This window comes from Prionailurus bengalensis, chromosome A3 (assembly GCF_016509475.1).
Source record: "Prionailurus bengalensis isolate Pbe53 chromosome A3, Fcat_Pben_1.1_paternal_pri, whole genome shotgun sequence".
Taxonomy (NCBI): domain Eukaryota; kingdom Metazoa; phylum Chordata; class Mammalia; order Carnivora; family Felidae; genus Prionailurus; species Prionailurus bengalensis.
In genome coordinates, this window is record NC_057354.1 from 62,656,982 (window position 1) to 62,671,654 (window position 14,673).

General features: G+C 53.0%; 1 protein-coding gene across 1 annotated transcript; it reads right to left on the bottom strand.

The window, feature by feature from the left end:
* Window positions 1–4: 4 nt before the first annotated feature.
* Window positions 5–14,673, bottom strand: HAAO (3-hydroxyanthranilate 3,4-dioxygenase). The gene is made up of 10 exons (XM_043603273.1): window positions 14,497–14,673; window positions 11,946–12,024; window positions 6,868–6,951; window positions 6,448–6,554; window positions 3,468–3,557; window positions 3,097–3,140; window positions 2,683–2,828; window positions 784–852; window positions 518–600; window positions 5–414 (listed from the first exon to the last, which is right to left on the bottom strand). Exons 1-10 carry the CDS (start codon window positions 14,574–14,576, stop codon window positions 336–338), a joined length of 861 nt encoding a protein of 286 aa, XP_043459208.1. The 5' UTR covers window positions 14,577–14,673; the 3' UTR covers window positions 5–335.

Below are 14,673 nucleotides of genomic sequence, written 5' to 3' on the forward strand. Positions count from 1 at the left end.
TACATGAGTGTCCACCAGGAAGCCTTTATTGAGGGCCTTTTTGGTGGCAGGCAAGTGCTGTGTTGAGTATGTGGGAACAGAGGGATGGAGAGGCAGCCCCGCCTCAAGGAGCAGACCAGCTAGCAGAACCGTGCAGGGCAGTGAGCAGAGAGCTGTTAGAGGAGAAGGGGTGTGACCAGCCCCCCAAGAGCCTGGCATCTCAGCTGAGAGGATGATGATGATGTCCAGGGTCCGGCTCCAGGACGCTGAGTGACTCAGCAGTGGTACATGCAGAAGCAGAGAGGGCAGGAGACTGATGGTGGGGGGGAGGCTGTTTTGGGGCCACATTCAGAGGATCACCCCAGGGGCTTCTTGCGGGCAGGATCTTGAGTCACAGCCAGGGCCACAGAGCCTTGCCCTCGCTCCCAGGCATACCTGTGGAGACACGGGTGGGCAGGGGTCAGACAGGTGGGCCCTGAGGATCCCAGAGAAAGGAGCGGGCTCCCACAGCTGGGGGAAAGTCCTCCCGTGCACTCACGCATTCCCAGCTGGCACCAAGAGGCTATCATCGGGGGCCAGGCTCAGGCGCTGTTCCCCAATTGTCACCACAGAGGAGCCCTCCTGGGAAAGAGGAGCAGAACTGAATGGAGGCTGTTGGGCCTCAACACCTGTCCAAGAGTCCCTGAGTCTGCCTTGGCAAGGAGGCCCTGGGAGCTGCCCCAGGCTCTGGGAGTCCAAAGTCCAGGAGCAGCCTGTCCCCATGGGCAGAAGGATGTACCACCCTCTCCCAGGGGCCCCACTTGCCAACTGCCACAGCCACACATCCACGTCCTGTCTTGGGCCTTTGCTGCTGCCTTGTCCATGGACAATCACCTGGTAGGAAGTGACATACATCTTTCTGTTGCTTCTGCCCCACACAGGAGATGGTCTTGAACCTGGCCCCCGGACACCAGGCCCACAGCACCAGGCACAGCCTTATCTTCATGTGTAGAGCAAAGACCGGGACTCAGAGAGGAAGGCTGCCAGGCCCAGGCTTCCCTGCTGCATCCGTGATGAACAGAGCTGCCCACATGTTTTCTGGGATCACACATGCTTGCCTTTCACACACATATGCACATCAGATTCCTCTGATGCCCATCACAACTACTGCTGACCCATGCGAAGGCATGACTGCCAGGGGCACACTTGGGACACACACACTTGCGTGTACACGGCCTAGTGTGGACTTATGTATCACACACACATAGTTCCCCAGAGTGCCCACCTCCCTTCTTCCATGAGATTCTGGCCTAAGAATGAGGAAGGAGATGGGTGGGGATGAACCTCTTTGGCCTGCATTCGCCTGGAAGCACACAGCTACTGTGCAGGCTGCGCTCCTGCTGGCCCAGAGTGGGACTCAGTAGATACCTGTCACCATAAACCGGAGCAGGTGGGAGCAGGGGTGTGAAAGAGGTGGAAGGTGGGGCCATGAGGCCAGTTGGTGCTGAAGGCCATTGCCCTGATGGGCTGGGAGGGGCTTTGTGGTGTGCACCTGCTTTCACAGCCCCATGTAAGCTCAGGTGTCTGCAGGCCAGACCTTTCAGGGCAGCTCTGTATCCAGTGAGCATCTCTCCACGAGAATGTCTAATTCAAACAGCAAGGGATGTGCCAGTGGCAAACTGTAAAGCACAAGCAAGCACGAGCCTCCTAGCAGGTCTCCTCGCCTCCACGCTTGCCCTTGCCTTCTGATCCTGTCCCCACACAGTACAGTGATCTTTCTGAAGGGGGATTCGTCATCTCCCTGCTTTAATGCTTAGGGGAAGCTCCGTTGTCTCCAGGATAAATCCTTACACCTTGTCCAGCCCAGGAGACCTGTCAGGACCTGGGCACTGCTTGCTACTCCTGCCATCTAGCAATGGTGCCTGCTGCCCCCACTCCTGGCTCCTGCTGTCCCCTGTCCTGGCTCCTGCCAACCTCAGCTACTTGCAGTGCCAGGCTGTTTCAAGCTTCCATGCCCTTACTCATGCTTCTCCCTCACTTAGGATGCTCTCAGTCTCCCTTTCTTCCTTTTGCAAATGCCTAAATTTGCTTTAAAATGCAGCTTACACATCACCTCCTCCAGGAAGTCTTCCCTGACTTCCCTCCCAGCCTGGGTTCCACCTTTATTGTCCTATGGGTTGCTGAAGCTTCTCTATCAAATAACATGCCACGTGATTATGGTAATTGTTGAACTTGTCTGTTTATCAGACCATACACTCTTCGAGGCAGTGACTCTAATTTTCCTACCAAAGCCGGACACATAATAAGCACTCAATAAATGTTGAATGAAAGAAGGCCAGCTTTGTTTGGGTGGGTCTCTCCCTGTCCATCACTCCACCCACCCCTCACCCCCCAGGCACCTCTCTTCCTTCTGGCTCCCCAGGCTAACACTGGCCAAAGACTCAGGAATTCCTAATAGAGGGATAACTCTAAACCCTCAGGAACTAGTCAGTAGATGGGGCAACTCCTACTCTGAAGGCAAAGAAAGACTGCTTGAGACCATGTACTCCACTCATAGCAAAGTCATCATTCTCTGACTCAAGGAGAAAACAGGAAGGCCTCTGTTCATGTCACAACTTCCCAAACTCTGTGTGTGTGTGTGTGTGTGTGTGTGTGTGTGTGTGATTAGTTACCATTTCCTAGGGCTGCTAGGTAGATGTCCTGAGTGGCCCAGGGCTTCATTACCTGTGTCTCATAGGTGTCCCCAAACAGGCTGAGGGGTGTGCCTGCCTGCAGCTCTCTGCGGTGGCGATCCAGCCAGGCCTCCAGGGACATCGGCTCCATGACAGATCGGGTGCTCAGGGGGAATGGCGGTTCCTTGAGCAGCTGGTCTGCACCCACAGCACGGCTGTGTCAGTGGCCTCTGGCCCAGCCTGCCCAGCCCCAGCAGGCCCAGGGGTCCCAGCTCTAAATCACCAGAAAGGGCTCTGGAGCCAGCTCAAGCCCCAAACAGCCATGTGGAGGGTACTATTTGGTGCCATGATCTCACACTCTGGGTACTAGGCAGAGTCCTCAAAAGGAGACTGGCACTCTGGGCCAAGACCTATTCTACTCTGGGAAAGCAGAGAGGGAGGAGGAAAGGTGGTTCAGGGGGCTCACCAGGGATGGGCTCTCCTGTTTTGTGCTGCTCAGAGCTGAAGAACCTGCAGGGAGAAATGGGGAGGAGGAGTGGCCAGTGAGACACACATGTACACACATACTCGTATACTCTCAGGTGTGGGAGCCCACACCCTCGTAGGCCCCCCACAACTTGCTGTGGGTTCCCCTCGCTTCCAGCCCCATGGAGCAGTCCCCTCCTCCCCCCCAGGCCCTCCCACCCCAGGAGGGCCGACCTCCCCCACCAAATCCCAGGCATGATGGCTCCAATGTGGGGGCTACTTCTACAGAGTATCGCTGGGATGGGTCTGCCCTTCCCGGCCGGTGCAGGGGGCCTCAGAGAGCAAGATGCAGGGGCTGGGCTGGGGGCTCACTCCTGGATGATGGGGGCCAACTGTGTGCCAAGGTCCTCGCAGTAGAACCACTTCTCAAACAGGACGTCCGTGGTGTCCCCCACGTAGTACCTGCCAGAGCAAAGGACAGGCAACCCAGCTCCCCACCTGGATAGCCTCAGGCAGCCTGGCTCTGCTTGTGGAAGTCTGGACCCCAGCTAGCCCTGCAGAGCTGGCTGCCTGCTTCACCCTGTTAGCACACCCTAGTGGCCAATGCTTGCTTGCCCAAACCTGGCTCTCCCAAAAGCACTGTGTACCTCAAATTCCGGAGTGGGTATTATTGACCCCATTTGCCTTCCTGGTTCCCCAAACTTTACAAAATGGATAGGAACTGTGAGGCTCAGAGAAGCTGGGTAACTTGGCAAGGATTACATAGCATTACAAGATCTGAGAGTCTTAGAAACACAGAAAACATCAATTACAAAGAGGAAGCCAAGGCTGAGCCTGAATACGGGGCCTGTGTCTGGATGCTCTGCCTGCCTGCTGAGCTCTAGATCAGAGCGCACGGAACCTTAAGAATCCAACATGCAGAAGATGCCTCCCAGATGAGGTGTCCTGCTCCTTGAAGGGTAATGGATGCCTTTGAGAATTGGAGCAAAGCACTAGACCTCTTCTCCAGAGGGAGGTCATTGTGCACGGGCGCACAGTCTCTAGGAAACTCTTGGAAGCCCACCCAATCCCCAGCCTGGCTCGGTGAGCTCCTCCGCTAGCAGATGGGGGCCGTGCGTCAGGGCCCTGTGTGTGCAGCACTTCCGCTGACCGAATGTCTAACCTCAGCCTCAGCTCCCAGGGCCCAGGCCAGCTCTGTCCACTTTTCAACCCCTCCCGAAAAAGAGAAATGGTCCTGCTCATGGGACATGGTTTACAGACCCGCTGCATCCACCTCGTCTGGCACCTCACGTTCTATCCTGGCATGGAGCTGGTCACAGGAAGCATGCCTTCAGAGTGGCATTTTAATGCTGAGTCCCTGGCTTTTACTAAGGGTCAAAAGTAGCCAGAGGCACCTGGCTAGCTCAGTCGGTGGAGCAGGTGACTTGACCCCTGGGCCGTGGGTTCGAGCCCCACATTGGGTGTAGAGATTACTTAAAAATAAATCTTAAGGGGAAAAAAGGCATCCAGATAAAATCTGTTATTGAATTTGCTATAAAAATGTTACTGAGGACACTGTCCACTCTGTCACTAAAGACTCCCTTATATAAAGCCCATGTGAAAAATTATTTTGGAATTGAAAGGCAGGCCTCTGTTTCTACAACAGACCATTATGCAGTAGATCAGTATATGCAACCACTAACATTAAGGGGGTTTTTGTTGTTGTTTTTTAGAGAGAGAGCATATGCCTGAGCAGGGAAGGGCAGAGGGGGAGAGAGAGAGGGAGAGAGAGAGAGAGAATGAGAGTGAGAGAGGGAGAGAGAGAGAGAATAAAAAAATTTTTTTTTAAATTTATTTGTTTTGAGAGAGAGAGCAAGCAGGGAGGGTAGGGGCAGAGAAAGAATCCCAAGCAGGCTCTGAGCTGTCAGCTTGAAGCCTGATGTGGGGCTGGAACTCACAAAGTGTGAGATCATGACCTGAACTGAAACCAAGAGTGGGTTGCTTAATAGACTGAGCCACCCAGGCGCCTTGGTTTTCTCTTTATTATTATTTGTTTTATTGAGATATCATTCACATAACAAAATTTACCCCTTTCCTGACAAATAATTTTAACTTTGTTTATTTGCTTTCTTTTACTTTTCCTGATTTCAAGACAGGTGATTAGAAAAAAGGGAAGCATTAAAAAATATCCATTGTAACAGAAAATACGGGGCAAAGTATCCTGATGTCAGGAATTTGTTGAGAAATTTTAATTTTCTTAATTAAAAAACAAAAAAAAATAGTTTAGCTTTTGGACAAATCTGTGTCCTTCTGAGCCACAGGCTGCATCAGATAATAACTAGGTGACTGATTGGAACCCAGTGGGAACTCAGCTATAGAAAGAGTGCCCCCTCTCAGCACTGGTGTTTGTCCCTTCCTTGGTGCTTTTTTTTAACTTTTTTCCTTCAGTTTTATTTATTTTATTTTATTTATTTTTAAATTTTAATTAATTAATTAATTAATTGATTAATTAATTAAGTTATTTATTTGAGAGAGAGAGAGCACAAGCAGGGGAAGGGCAGAGAGAGGGAGAGAGAGAATTCCAAGCAGGCTCTGCACTGTCAGTGCACAGCCTGATGCAGGGCTCAAACCCACGAACCACGAGATCACGACCTGAGCCGAAGTCAGATGCTCAACTGACCGAGCCACCCAGGCCCCCCTGTCCCTTCCTTGGTGCTTACTCACGCTCCTATCTAGATTGTCCTGACCCTAATTTCCTATTTCTCTACTATGTCAGCTCTTCCACTTTCTAGCAAACTCAACTTCCCTGTGCCCAGTCTCTTTGTCTATAAAGTACAGATGATAACAGTACCTGCCCCATAGGATCCCTGGTGGGTTAGATGGATAAATACACCTGAAGCACCTGCCTGGTGCTCTAGCAAGTGTCATACACATGTTAGCACTGGTTGTGGAATGAGCTGGGGTAGAGAAATAAGCCAAGGGCATCCTGGCAGAGACTGAATAAATCCTGGGGTTGGAGGCTGGGAGGAGCAGCAGTGTGCCTGGCTGCCCTGGCCAGGGGACTCTGACTTTGGCATCCCCACTCCCAAATCCCTGCAGACCTCAGTGTGCGAAGCACAGGTTCCGGTCCCAGCTGGAGCCTTTAGGCTGAATGGGCTCCCAGGGGGTCAAGAGGGCATCCTTCCCTAACCCCATCATCAACTGCACGCCACCACCTCCCCTACCCTGTCCCCGTCAGCCAGCAAACACAGGGGCTGCACTGCTTCCAACCCTCTCAGTGGCTAGGAAGTGCTTTCTCAGGTCCGTCTAGTGTTCTTTCCTCTGCTGCTTGCCCCCTGTCTCTGCCCAAGACCCCCAGACAAAGCCCATTTACCTGAGCCCATCTAGCTCGGTTTTCAGCCGTCTCCGTTCAATGACCAGCCCCACAGTGTCAGCAAACCTCTGCGGAGAGTGGGGTACCCCAGCGGGCAGGAGGAATATCTGCAGTGGTGGGGACAAGGTGCCAGCAAGGATGCAATCCCCTCCCAGAGACCTTGATGCCCGCAGTGTCCTGGCCTCCCCAACCGACCCACAGGGTCCACCCAGCCCACCTCTCTGCCAGTCTCCAGCTGGGAACTGGAGGGAATGTCAGGCCTTACTGAGGATGGAAAGTTCACAGGAGGAAGGGCCTGAGGACCAGGAAGGGAGGCCAGGCAGGGCAGGGAGGACACACTCCAACCAAACTCAGGATGAGTGGACGATGGGTTTCTGCTCCGTGGTCCTTCACCACCCGTCCCCTGGGGCCCAGCCTCACTTCTCCCTGCCGAATGGTCACATCCCGGTGTTTTCCTCGCTCCAGGACTTGAAGAACCATGTCACCCTTGAACTGGTAAAACACCTGTGGGACAGGACAGCAGACAGGCTCAGACCCTCCCCCATCCCTCTTCCAGGTCCTTGGCTGGAGTTCTGACCCAGAAACTTGAGAAACTTCCTGAAGACCTTTATGAGCAGTTCTGTCACTCCTGCCCCGAGCCCCCAGCCTCCCCTGACACATGCTACAGATGGGTGTGCTGGGGACACACAGGATCACATCTTGATATGCAAGTGATGACTGAAGTACCTGGGACAGAATAGCTGGTTTCTGGTGTGGGGGCAGGAGGCTGGCTGAGATGCTCACTGGGGAATTCAGTGAGCCCTTCAGGTAAGAAGAAGTGCCCCCTTACTGTGTCCCAGGGTCTGTGCAAGCACTCTCATATACATTATCAGAAATCTTTACCACAGCCTCCAAAGGTATTATTAGCCCCATTTTCTATAGAAAGGAAAAAAAGAAAAAGGCTCAGAGTGAAGCAACCTGCCCAGGGTCGCCCAGTTAGTCCTGGAGCTACACTTTGGACCTGAGTCTGTGTGTAGCTCTGGAGCTTGTGCTGGCTCCCCCGGCCACCGTGATACCCCCACATGGCGGGCAGGGCAGTCTGTTCAAATGCCTTTGGAGTTGGGCTGTGTAAATGGTGGGCCAGCAGGAAGTCAGGAAGCCTGCGGGGGCAGGTGGCTGTGGGGATGGGAGCACTCACCTCCTATCTCCCTGGGGGTCCCTACTATGTTTTTTCTATTCCATCCTAAATTCCTAAATAATGTGTTTACTGAGATCACCCCAAGGCACGGGGAGTAGGAGGCAGGCATGTTTTTTCTCCACCAGTCCCACATGGCACAGGTGTTAAAAGCCCCAGCCAAACAGTTGAAGGGGTGTTATTAATAACTATTGTTATCATGTAAGCAGTTAGAGTTCCTGTCACTGTATCTACTAAGAGAAATCAAGGCAAGCGCAGGGAAACTAGAGAAACGTGGCGAGGTGGCGTGACCCCTCTGATGGGCAATCTGGCAATGGGCAGGGAGAACCCCCACTGCTCACACCCATGCGCAGTGGCCTGAGGGGCTTCTGGGGATGCAGGACCCGCAGTGCTGAAACCAGGAAAGTCCAGGACAGTTGGCCGCTTTGCACTCTTGCCCTAGCATTTCTGTCTCTATGAAGGTGGCTGCAGCGATTCAGAAAGGCACCTCTCTCCTGGTGTATAAATATGGCTGTTTGATCGCAGGGCATCGTAGTTAAAAGCATAGATTCCAATGTCACCTGGCCCTCAGCTCAGCCAGGTCCCCGTGTACCCTTGGTCAATTCAGTTAGTCTCTCTGTGCCTACATTTCTTCCTTTATAAAATGACAGTATCTACGCAGGACGTTGTTGTGAATTCTGCCCAGGGTGCTGTGCACCGATGTACCTAGCACATAGCACTCAATAAACCTCTAGCTGTTAATATTAGTGGTGCTGGAGTAGCAACAAGAATGCTAATAATAATAATAGGGGAAACGCCATTCTTTTATGATAGAATCAAAATATGGAACATTATATAGCTATTAAAAACTATGTTTTTTTCTTTTAATGTTTATTTATTTTTGAGAGAGAGACACACAGAGCACAAGCTAGGAGAAGCAGAGAGAGAGGGAGACACAGAATCCAAAGCAGGATCCAGGCTCTGAGCTGTCGGCACAGAGCCTGACGTGGGGCTTGAACTCACAAACTGTGAGATCGTGACCCGAGCTGAAGTCAGATGCTTAACCGACTGAGCCACCCAGGAGCCCCTAAAAACTATGTTTTTGAATAACTGAATAAAATGGGGAAATGGTGAATGCTTAATGTGCGTTAAAAGCAAGATTCAAAACCACACCTAGCAGGATTCAAATTATGCAGTGATGGATGTATAAATGCGTGTTCACAGTTGGTCTCCTGAATGGTGGCATTCTGAATGAGGTACACATTTGTCTTTTCTGTATTTTGTATGTTTTCTACAATAAGCAATATTTACTTTTATTATTTAAAAAACCCCAGACACGTTATTTGAAACAAATAAAAAACCTAGTAGGCTCCCTTAGGGAGCAATTCTGTAACAACTGCCCCCACCCCAGTTGGGAGAAAGCCCCTGTGCGGGAGGGGAGGGTCCTTCCACAGATGGAGGAAGAGGAAACAGGGAGGGGGCCACAGACCTTAAGCCTGCAAATATCAGGGAAAGCTGGGATGGAGGTAGGATCTGGAGTGATGGTCTAGGCCAGATTCAAGCCCTTTCCAGGCAGGCTACAAAGTGTCAGCAGCCCTCAAACAAAAACATAGGAAGGAAGTGGCGTCTTGCCTCTCTGCCCAGATGCCTTCCCTATGATGAGGGACAGGCCTAGCCTGGAGCAGAGGTGCAGGTCCCGAGCAGCAGAAAATTCCAAGCAGCCATGGGCAATCCAAAAAGAATTATGTTCCACTTGGAAGTAAATGATGTTTGGGACCTGGGGCTATCGAGAAGACTAACTGTACCTGCTCAGGCAGATATTAAATCAGATCTGGCCTCCAAGGCCTTACGGGGGCTGGGGTCCAGAGAGCCCATGTGTCTTAACATTTTATTTTAACGTGTATTCATTTTTGAGAGACAGAGCATGAGCTGGGGAGGGGGCGGGGCACAGAGAGAAGCGGAGACAGAAGCAGGCTCCAGGTTCTGAGCTGTCAGCAGAGCCCGAGGCAGGGCTTGAACTCAGGAACCACAAAATCATGACCTGAGTTGAAATTGGATGCCCAACGACTGAGCCACCCAGGCGCCCCTAGAGAGGCTGTGTGTCTTAAGCACCTTCTCTGCACCAGGCTCTGTGCACATACATACTTTATACATACTGATCCTTCCACCAGGCAGGGGCCAGTGTCCCCATGTGCTGCAAGGAAACAGGCTCAGAGAGGTGGCATGATGTGACCTGCCTAAGATCACATGGGTGATAAGAGGCAGAGCCTTCAGCCCAGGTCTGGCTGACCCCCTTGTATCTGTGCCTCTCAAGAGAAGTAGTGGGGTAAATGGAATACATGTGGTGGGTGAAGCTGGGGACCCTGAAGGGCTGTTGCAGAAGCCTGAGCTCAGCAAGGAAGAAAATGTGGCTCAGGGATGCCTTTTTTTCTCACCAAGGAGGAGCCTGGACCCTGGGCCTCGGGCGGCTCCCATAGCACAGCCTGGGTGAGGATAGGTTAGGAGCAGAGAAGATGCTGACCCTCAGCTCTGCAGCCTCCCAGGGCCTGTGGCTGGTGCTCTCCCCAACTTTAGGATGAGAACAAGCTGTCACAAACCCACTTCGAGCCAAATTCCTCCCAGTCACCTGAGTGTCCCTCCTGAGAGGGGATACCTACTCAGGCCAGCCCTCCTCATCTGCTAGCCATTCTGCTTGATCACTGCTTGGCCTGGGCCTCTCAGTGGACGCCCATCTGTACTACCAGAGCAGCCTGGGGAGACCCAAAAGTGCAGTATGGGGTAGAGGTGGGAGGGGCCAGGGGAAGGAAAGAGGGAGGGAGAAAGGAAAGGTGGGCACTGACACCAGGGCTAATTGAGCAGAAGCCTCTGGAAAACCAGATGAGGGGCCTGAGGCTCACCGAGGCAGGCAAAGAAACCCTGCAACAGGCCTAGTTTCCCCCCTGGTGGCCACTCCCAATCCCATCCTGTCTTGTCTTTGAGGATTTTCCTGCTGATTTTTCCCACAGAGGAAAACAGTTTCCCGTGAGGTGTGCTGAGAAGCAGGTGGCTAGGCTAGGAGAGCTAGGAGAGGTGAAGGGCTGGCCAGCTTTGCAAGGCTGCTTTGCAAGGCTGTTGGCCCGGGGTCCTTACCCCCCTCCCTGCCCCCCCCCCCCCAGGTGTTCTGTAAATATTTGTTGAGTGAAAGATTCTCCTGTGCTCCTTCCAGTTCTGGCTGTGGCTGAGAGGCCAGCAGTGGGGGTGGAGGCTGGACTCTGGACCTTGAAACTCTGCATCAGGGCCCTTAGGAGGTGGGTGGGAGTTCCCTATCCTGATCTTTTGTCACCAGAGATCCTGAGAGCTGGAAACCCACCTGTGTCCCTCTTTAAGGCGCCCCATCTTTTTCTTCCTTTTTTTTTTTTTTTTTTTTTTTTTGAGAGAGAGAGAGTGAGAGAGGGCACTGGAGAGGGGTAGAGGGAGAGGGAGAGAGATTCTTTTCCTTTTTAATTTTTTTAATGTTTATTTATTTATTGATTTATTTTTGAGAGAGAGAAAGAGGGACAGAGTATGTGTGGGGGAGGGGCAGAGAGACAGGGAGACACAGAATCCGAAGCAGGCTCCAGACTCTGAGCTGTCAGCACAGAGCTGGATGCAGGGCTCGAACTCATGAACTGCGAGATCATGACCTGAGCTGAAGACGGACGCTTAACCTACTGAGCCACCCAGGCACCCTTCATCTTTTTCTTTTAATTTTACTTTTGTTTGTTCACTTTCGGGTAGGTAGGCAGTACAAAAACACAGTTCAAAATTCAAGGTACAAAAGGGTATTCGGTGCAAATTCCCCCCACCCAACCTTCCCCTCTGTCAAACAGCTCCTAGGAACTGATATGTCTTTGGCCCTCTAGATAAGGAGGGGGCCTCCCGGCCCCAACCCTTCCTGGAGAACTAGGCTCCTGAGACCAGAGTGGAGCACCCAGGTCCCTCTCAGCATGCAGGTCTCAGTTGGGAGGCCAATCTTTCATATTCAGATTTTAGGAAGAGGGGATCAGGACTTCCCACCTGGCACATGGACGGCCCCTGTGTCCGGGACCAGGGGTGATGCCCAACAGTTAGAGCCTCCCTCTCATACCCACAGAGTCCGGGCTCTTTCTGGGGGCTCCCCCAGCAGAGTTGGAGCACGGAGCTGTTAGATGTGCCACTGTGTATCCCTAACTTCCAGGCAGCAGTTTTGTCCTGTGATTTCAATCAAGCCCCCTTCATCCATCAGCCATCTGACCACCTCCTTTCTGTCCACAGGTTCTGGCTCCTGCTTGGGAAGCGTCCCCCTCCTTCAGGGCTATTAAAAAAAGGGGGGCAGTAGAAGGCCTACCTCCTCACCCTCCTCGATGTGGTAGTCCTTCCTGATGTTGGGGCCCCCGACGAACATGACTTTGAGCTGCTCCTGGTGCCTGCAATGGACAAGGGGGAGAGGTCCTGAATCAGCTCGTGGGACAGGACAGGAGGGGTGCCGGGGCCTGTGGGGGGCCTGAAAGGAGCCTGGGTACACCTGGGAGAGGTGACAGGGCTGTTTCTGCATCATTGTCCCTGTAATCTCTGACATTTGTCCCCCTCCCCTGTCATCCCAGTATGGCCTTGTTTATCCAAGAGTGTGTCTATGTGTGTCTGAGATTATACGTGTGTACCTGTGTCCTTCTGTATGTCTCGGTGTATTTGTGTGTGTGTCCCCAACATCCTCTGACCTAGTTGGGGGAGCAGCATGGTGGTGGATCGATCGCTTCGTCAACCAGGATCCCTGGCCTTGTTCAAGATCTCCAATTACAGGAGAGCAAACCACAGGCACCACTTCCTGGGCCTGGGGGCAGTGGAGGGGTAAAATGACCTTTATCTAACCCCCTCTCCCTAAGCTGTCTGATTATGAGACAGACTCTGCTCCTGGAAACTGCTGGCTTGAAGCTGTGAGGCAATTAGGGAAAGGAGTGGAGGGGAAAGCTGGATGCAGATAGCCTGAGACTGGAAGTGTTGGGGGTCTTGGTGGTGTGGGCGTGGTCTTGGGGAGCAATGACAAGAAGGTGGAACCAGGTCACCCCAGGCCACAAAAGCTCAGCTAAGCAGTTTGATCTTGGCCTGAGGGGTGCCAGGGAGCCTAGGAAAGTTTTTCTTTTTCAAATCAACTTTGTATAATTTAGGTACATACGGAAAGTCCTTGAATGAGCCCACTCAAGAACTATTTCAACCCATCAGCCAGATCATGTCTCTCCTCTGCTCAAAGCCCCCCAGCCATTTCATATGACCCCACCCACCTGACCCCAAATTCATATGTTGAAGTCTCACCCCCAGGACGTCAGAATGTAACCTAATTTTGAACTAGGGTCATTGCAGATATAACTGGTTAAGCCACGATGAGGTCACCCTGGAGTAGGGTAGGCCTCTAATCCTTATTAAAAGGGGAGAGATTTAGACACAGATACATTGACAGGAAGAGTGCCCTGTGAAGATGAGGACAGAGATCAGTGTGACGCAGCAGAAGCCAAGGAAGGCAAAGATTGCCACCAAGCCACCTGGAGCTAGGAGAGGCCTGGAGCAGACACTTCCTGACTGCCCTAGCAAACACAGTGGAGGGCCCGCAGCTCTATTCCGCCCTGTGGCCCATTATGCCTGCCAGCCTCCACCCCTTGTCTGTTTGTATTTATTGGTTGCCTCCTCTCACTGAATGTCAGTGCCACCAGGAAGTGACTGTCAGTTTGTTTTCTGCTGCATCTCCAGTGTCCAGAACAGTACCTGGCATGTACTAAGTACTCAGTGAATACCTGCTGAATGAATAAAGGCAGGGCCTGCCTTTTGTGATTGTTAATACTGGGCCGTGTTGGAGGCCATGCTAGGGTGGGGGGGCTGGAGGCAGGGGCAGTCCCTACCACCCAGGCTGGAAGGGACAAGGGTGGACCCAGAGCAGTGGCCAGAGGGCTGGGGAAGAGTAGAGGGAGGCGAGACACTGTTAGGGCACACTGGGGGACCTACAACCAGGCTGTACAGAGATGAAGTGGAGGAAAGGGGTGAGAGCAACATCAGTGGTAGAAGACACCCTGCTTTGAGGGGGATGTTGGCCATGAGCCATGGCAATGCTGCACAGTGACCTAGAGCGTGGATTTCGGAGTCGAGCCCTTCCATGGGCTGGAGTCTGGATCCCATCCTGCACTAGCTGTGGGACACTGGGAGAGTTACCAGAATCCTGCCTCATGGAGCTAATGTGTGAGAACTACGTGAGAGGGTGTAAAAACACTGGGCACAGTGTCTAGCTTGTCAAAGTGTGTGACTGTGGCCATGCGGTTTGGGGTGCCAGGCCGTTGGGGATGTTCTGAAGACATGGGAGCGTCAGCGGGGAGCTGGGGAGCACACCAGGCAGGGCCCCAGGGCCCGGGAGGAGGGGAGGGAGGTGAAGGGGCCACAGGGGAGGGCCAGGTGGGCGTGTGTGTCCATCTGCAAAGAGAAGCCTGCGGAGAGCACCAAATCAAGATCCTCCCACAGGAGCTGCTCCTCTGACATCACCCTCTGCCTGCAGGTTCTACTGCAATTCTGAGGCATGGAAAAACCACCTCCCCAAACTTCTGAGAGTCACTGGGGGTTGGAGACTGAGCCCAGGGAAAGGGTGGTGAGGTGCCATCTGCATCTCTCCTAGGCTCGGCCACTCAGCCATCTTCAGAAGTCAAGGTCACAATCTCCCAGGCAGAGTCACCAGAAAGAGGAACAGATGAGGTCGGTGGAACCCGGAACAGCTTGCCCTCCCCCTCCCCTGAAGGCACAAGAGGATGGCAGACTTCTGGATCAAGGAACTGGGCACTGGAGGGTGAGGGATGCGGCGTGCAGACGGAGGAGGGAAAGGTGAGGGTAGAGGGCAGAAGGACGGGAGCGTCCCTGGGACTCACAGGAGCTTGTTGCAGACCGGGGGCAGGAAGGAGGCCCGGTTCTCCTCCACCCAAGTCTTCACCCTCACGGGACGCGCCATGGCAGCCCGGGAGCCCAATATGGAACCGCGTGCACCCCGCGGGTATAGGAGGGGCTCGGCTCCGCCCAGCGGCCCATTGGCCGCATTGTTCTTAGGC

Excerpts from the sequence above, each read along its gene's own strand:
- HAAO (XM_043603273.1), bottom strand. The coding sequence starts at position 14,576 with ATGGCGCGTCCCGTGAGGGTGAAGACTTGGGTGGAGGAGAACCGGGCC. Across the intron at positions 6,952-11,945 it reads ACATCGAGGAGGGTGAGGAG|GTGTTTTACCAGTTCAAGGG; the intron begins GTAGGCCTTCTA and ends CCTGTCCCACAG. Across the intron at positions 853-2,682 it reads GGGACACCTATGAGACACAG|GTGATTGTCCATGGACAAGG; the intron begins GTAATGAAGCCC and ends ACTTCCTACCAG.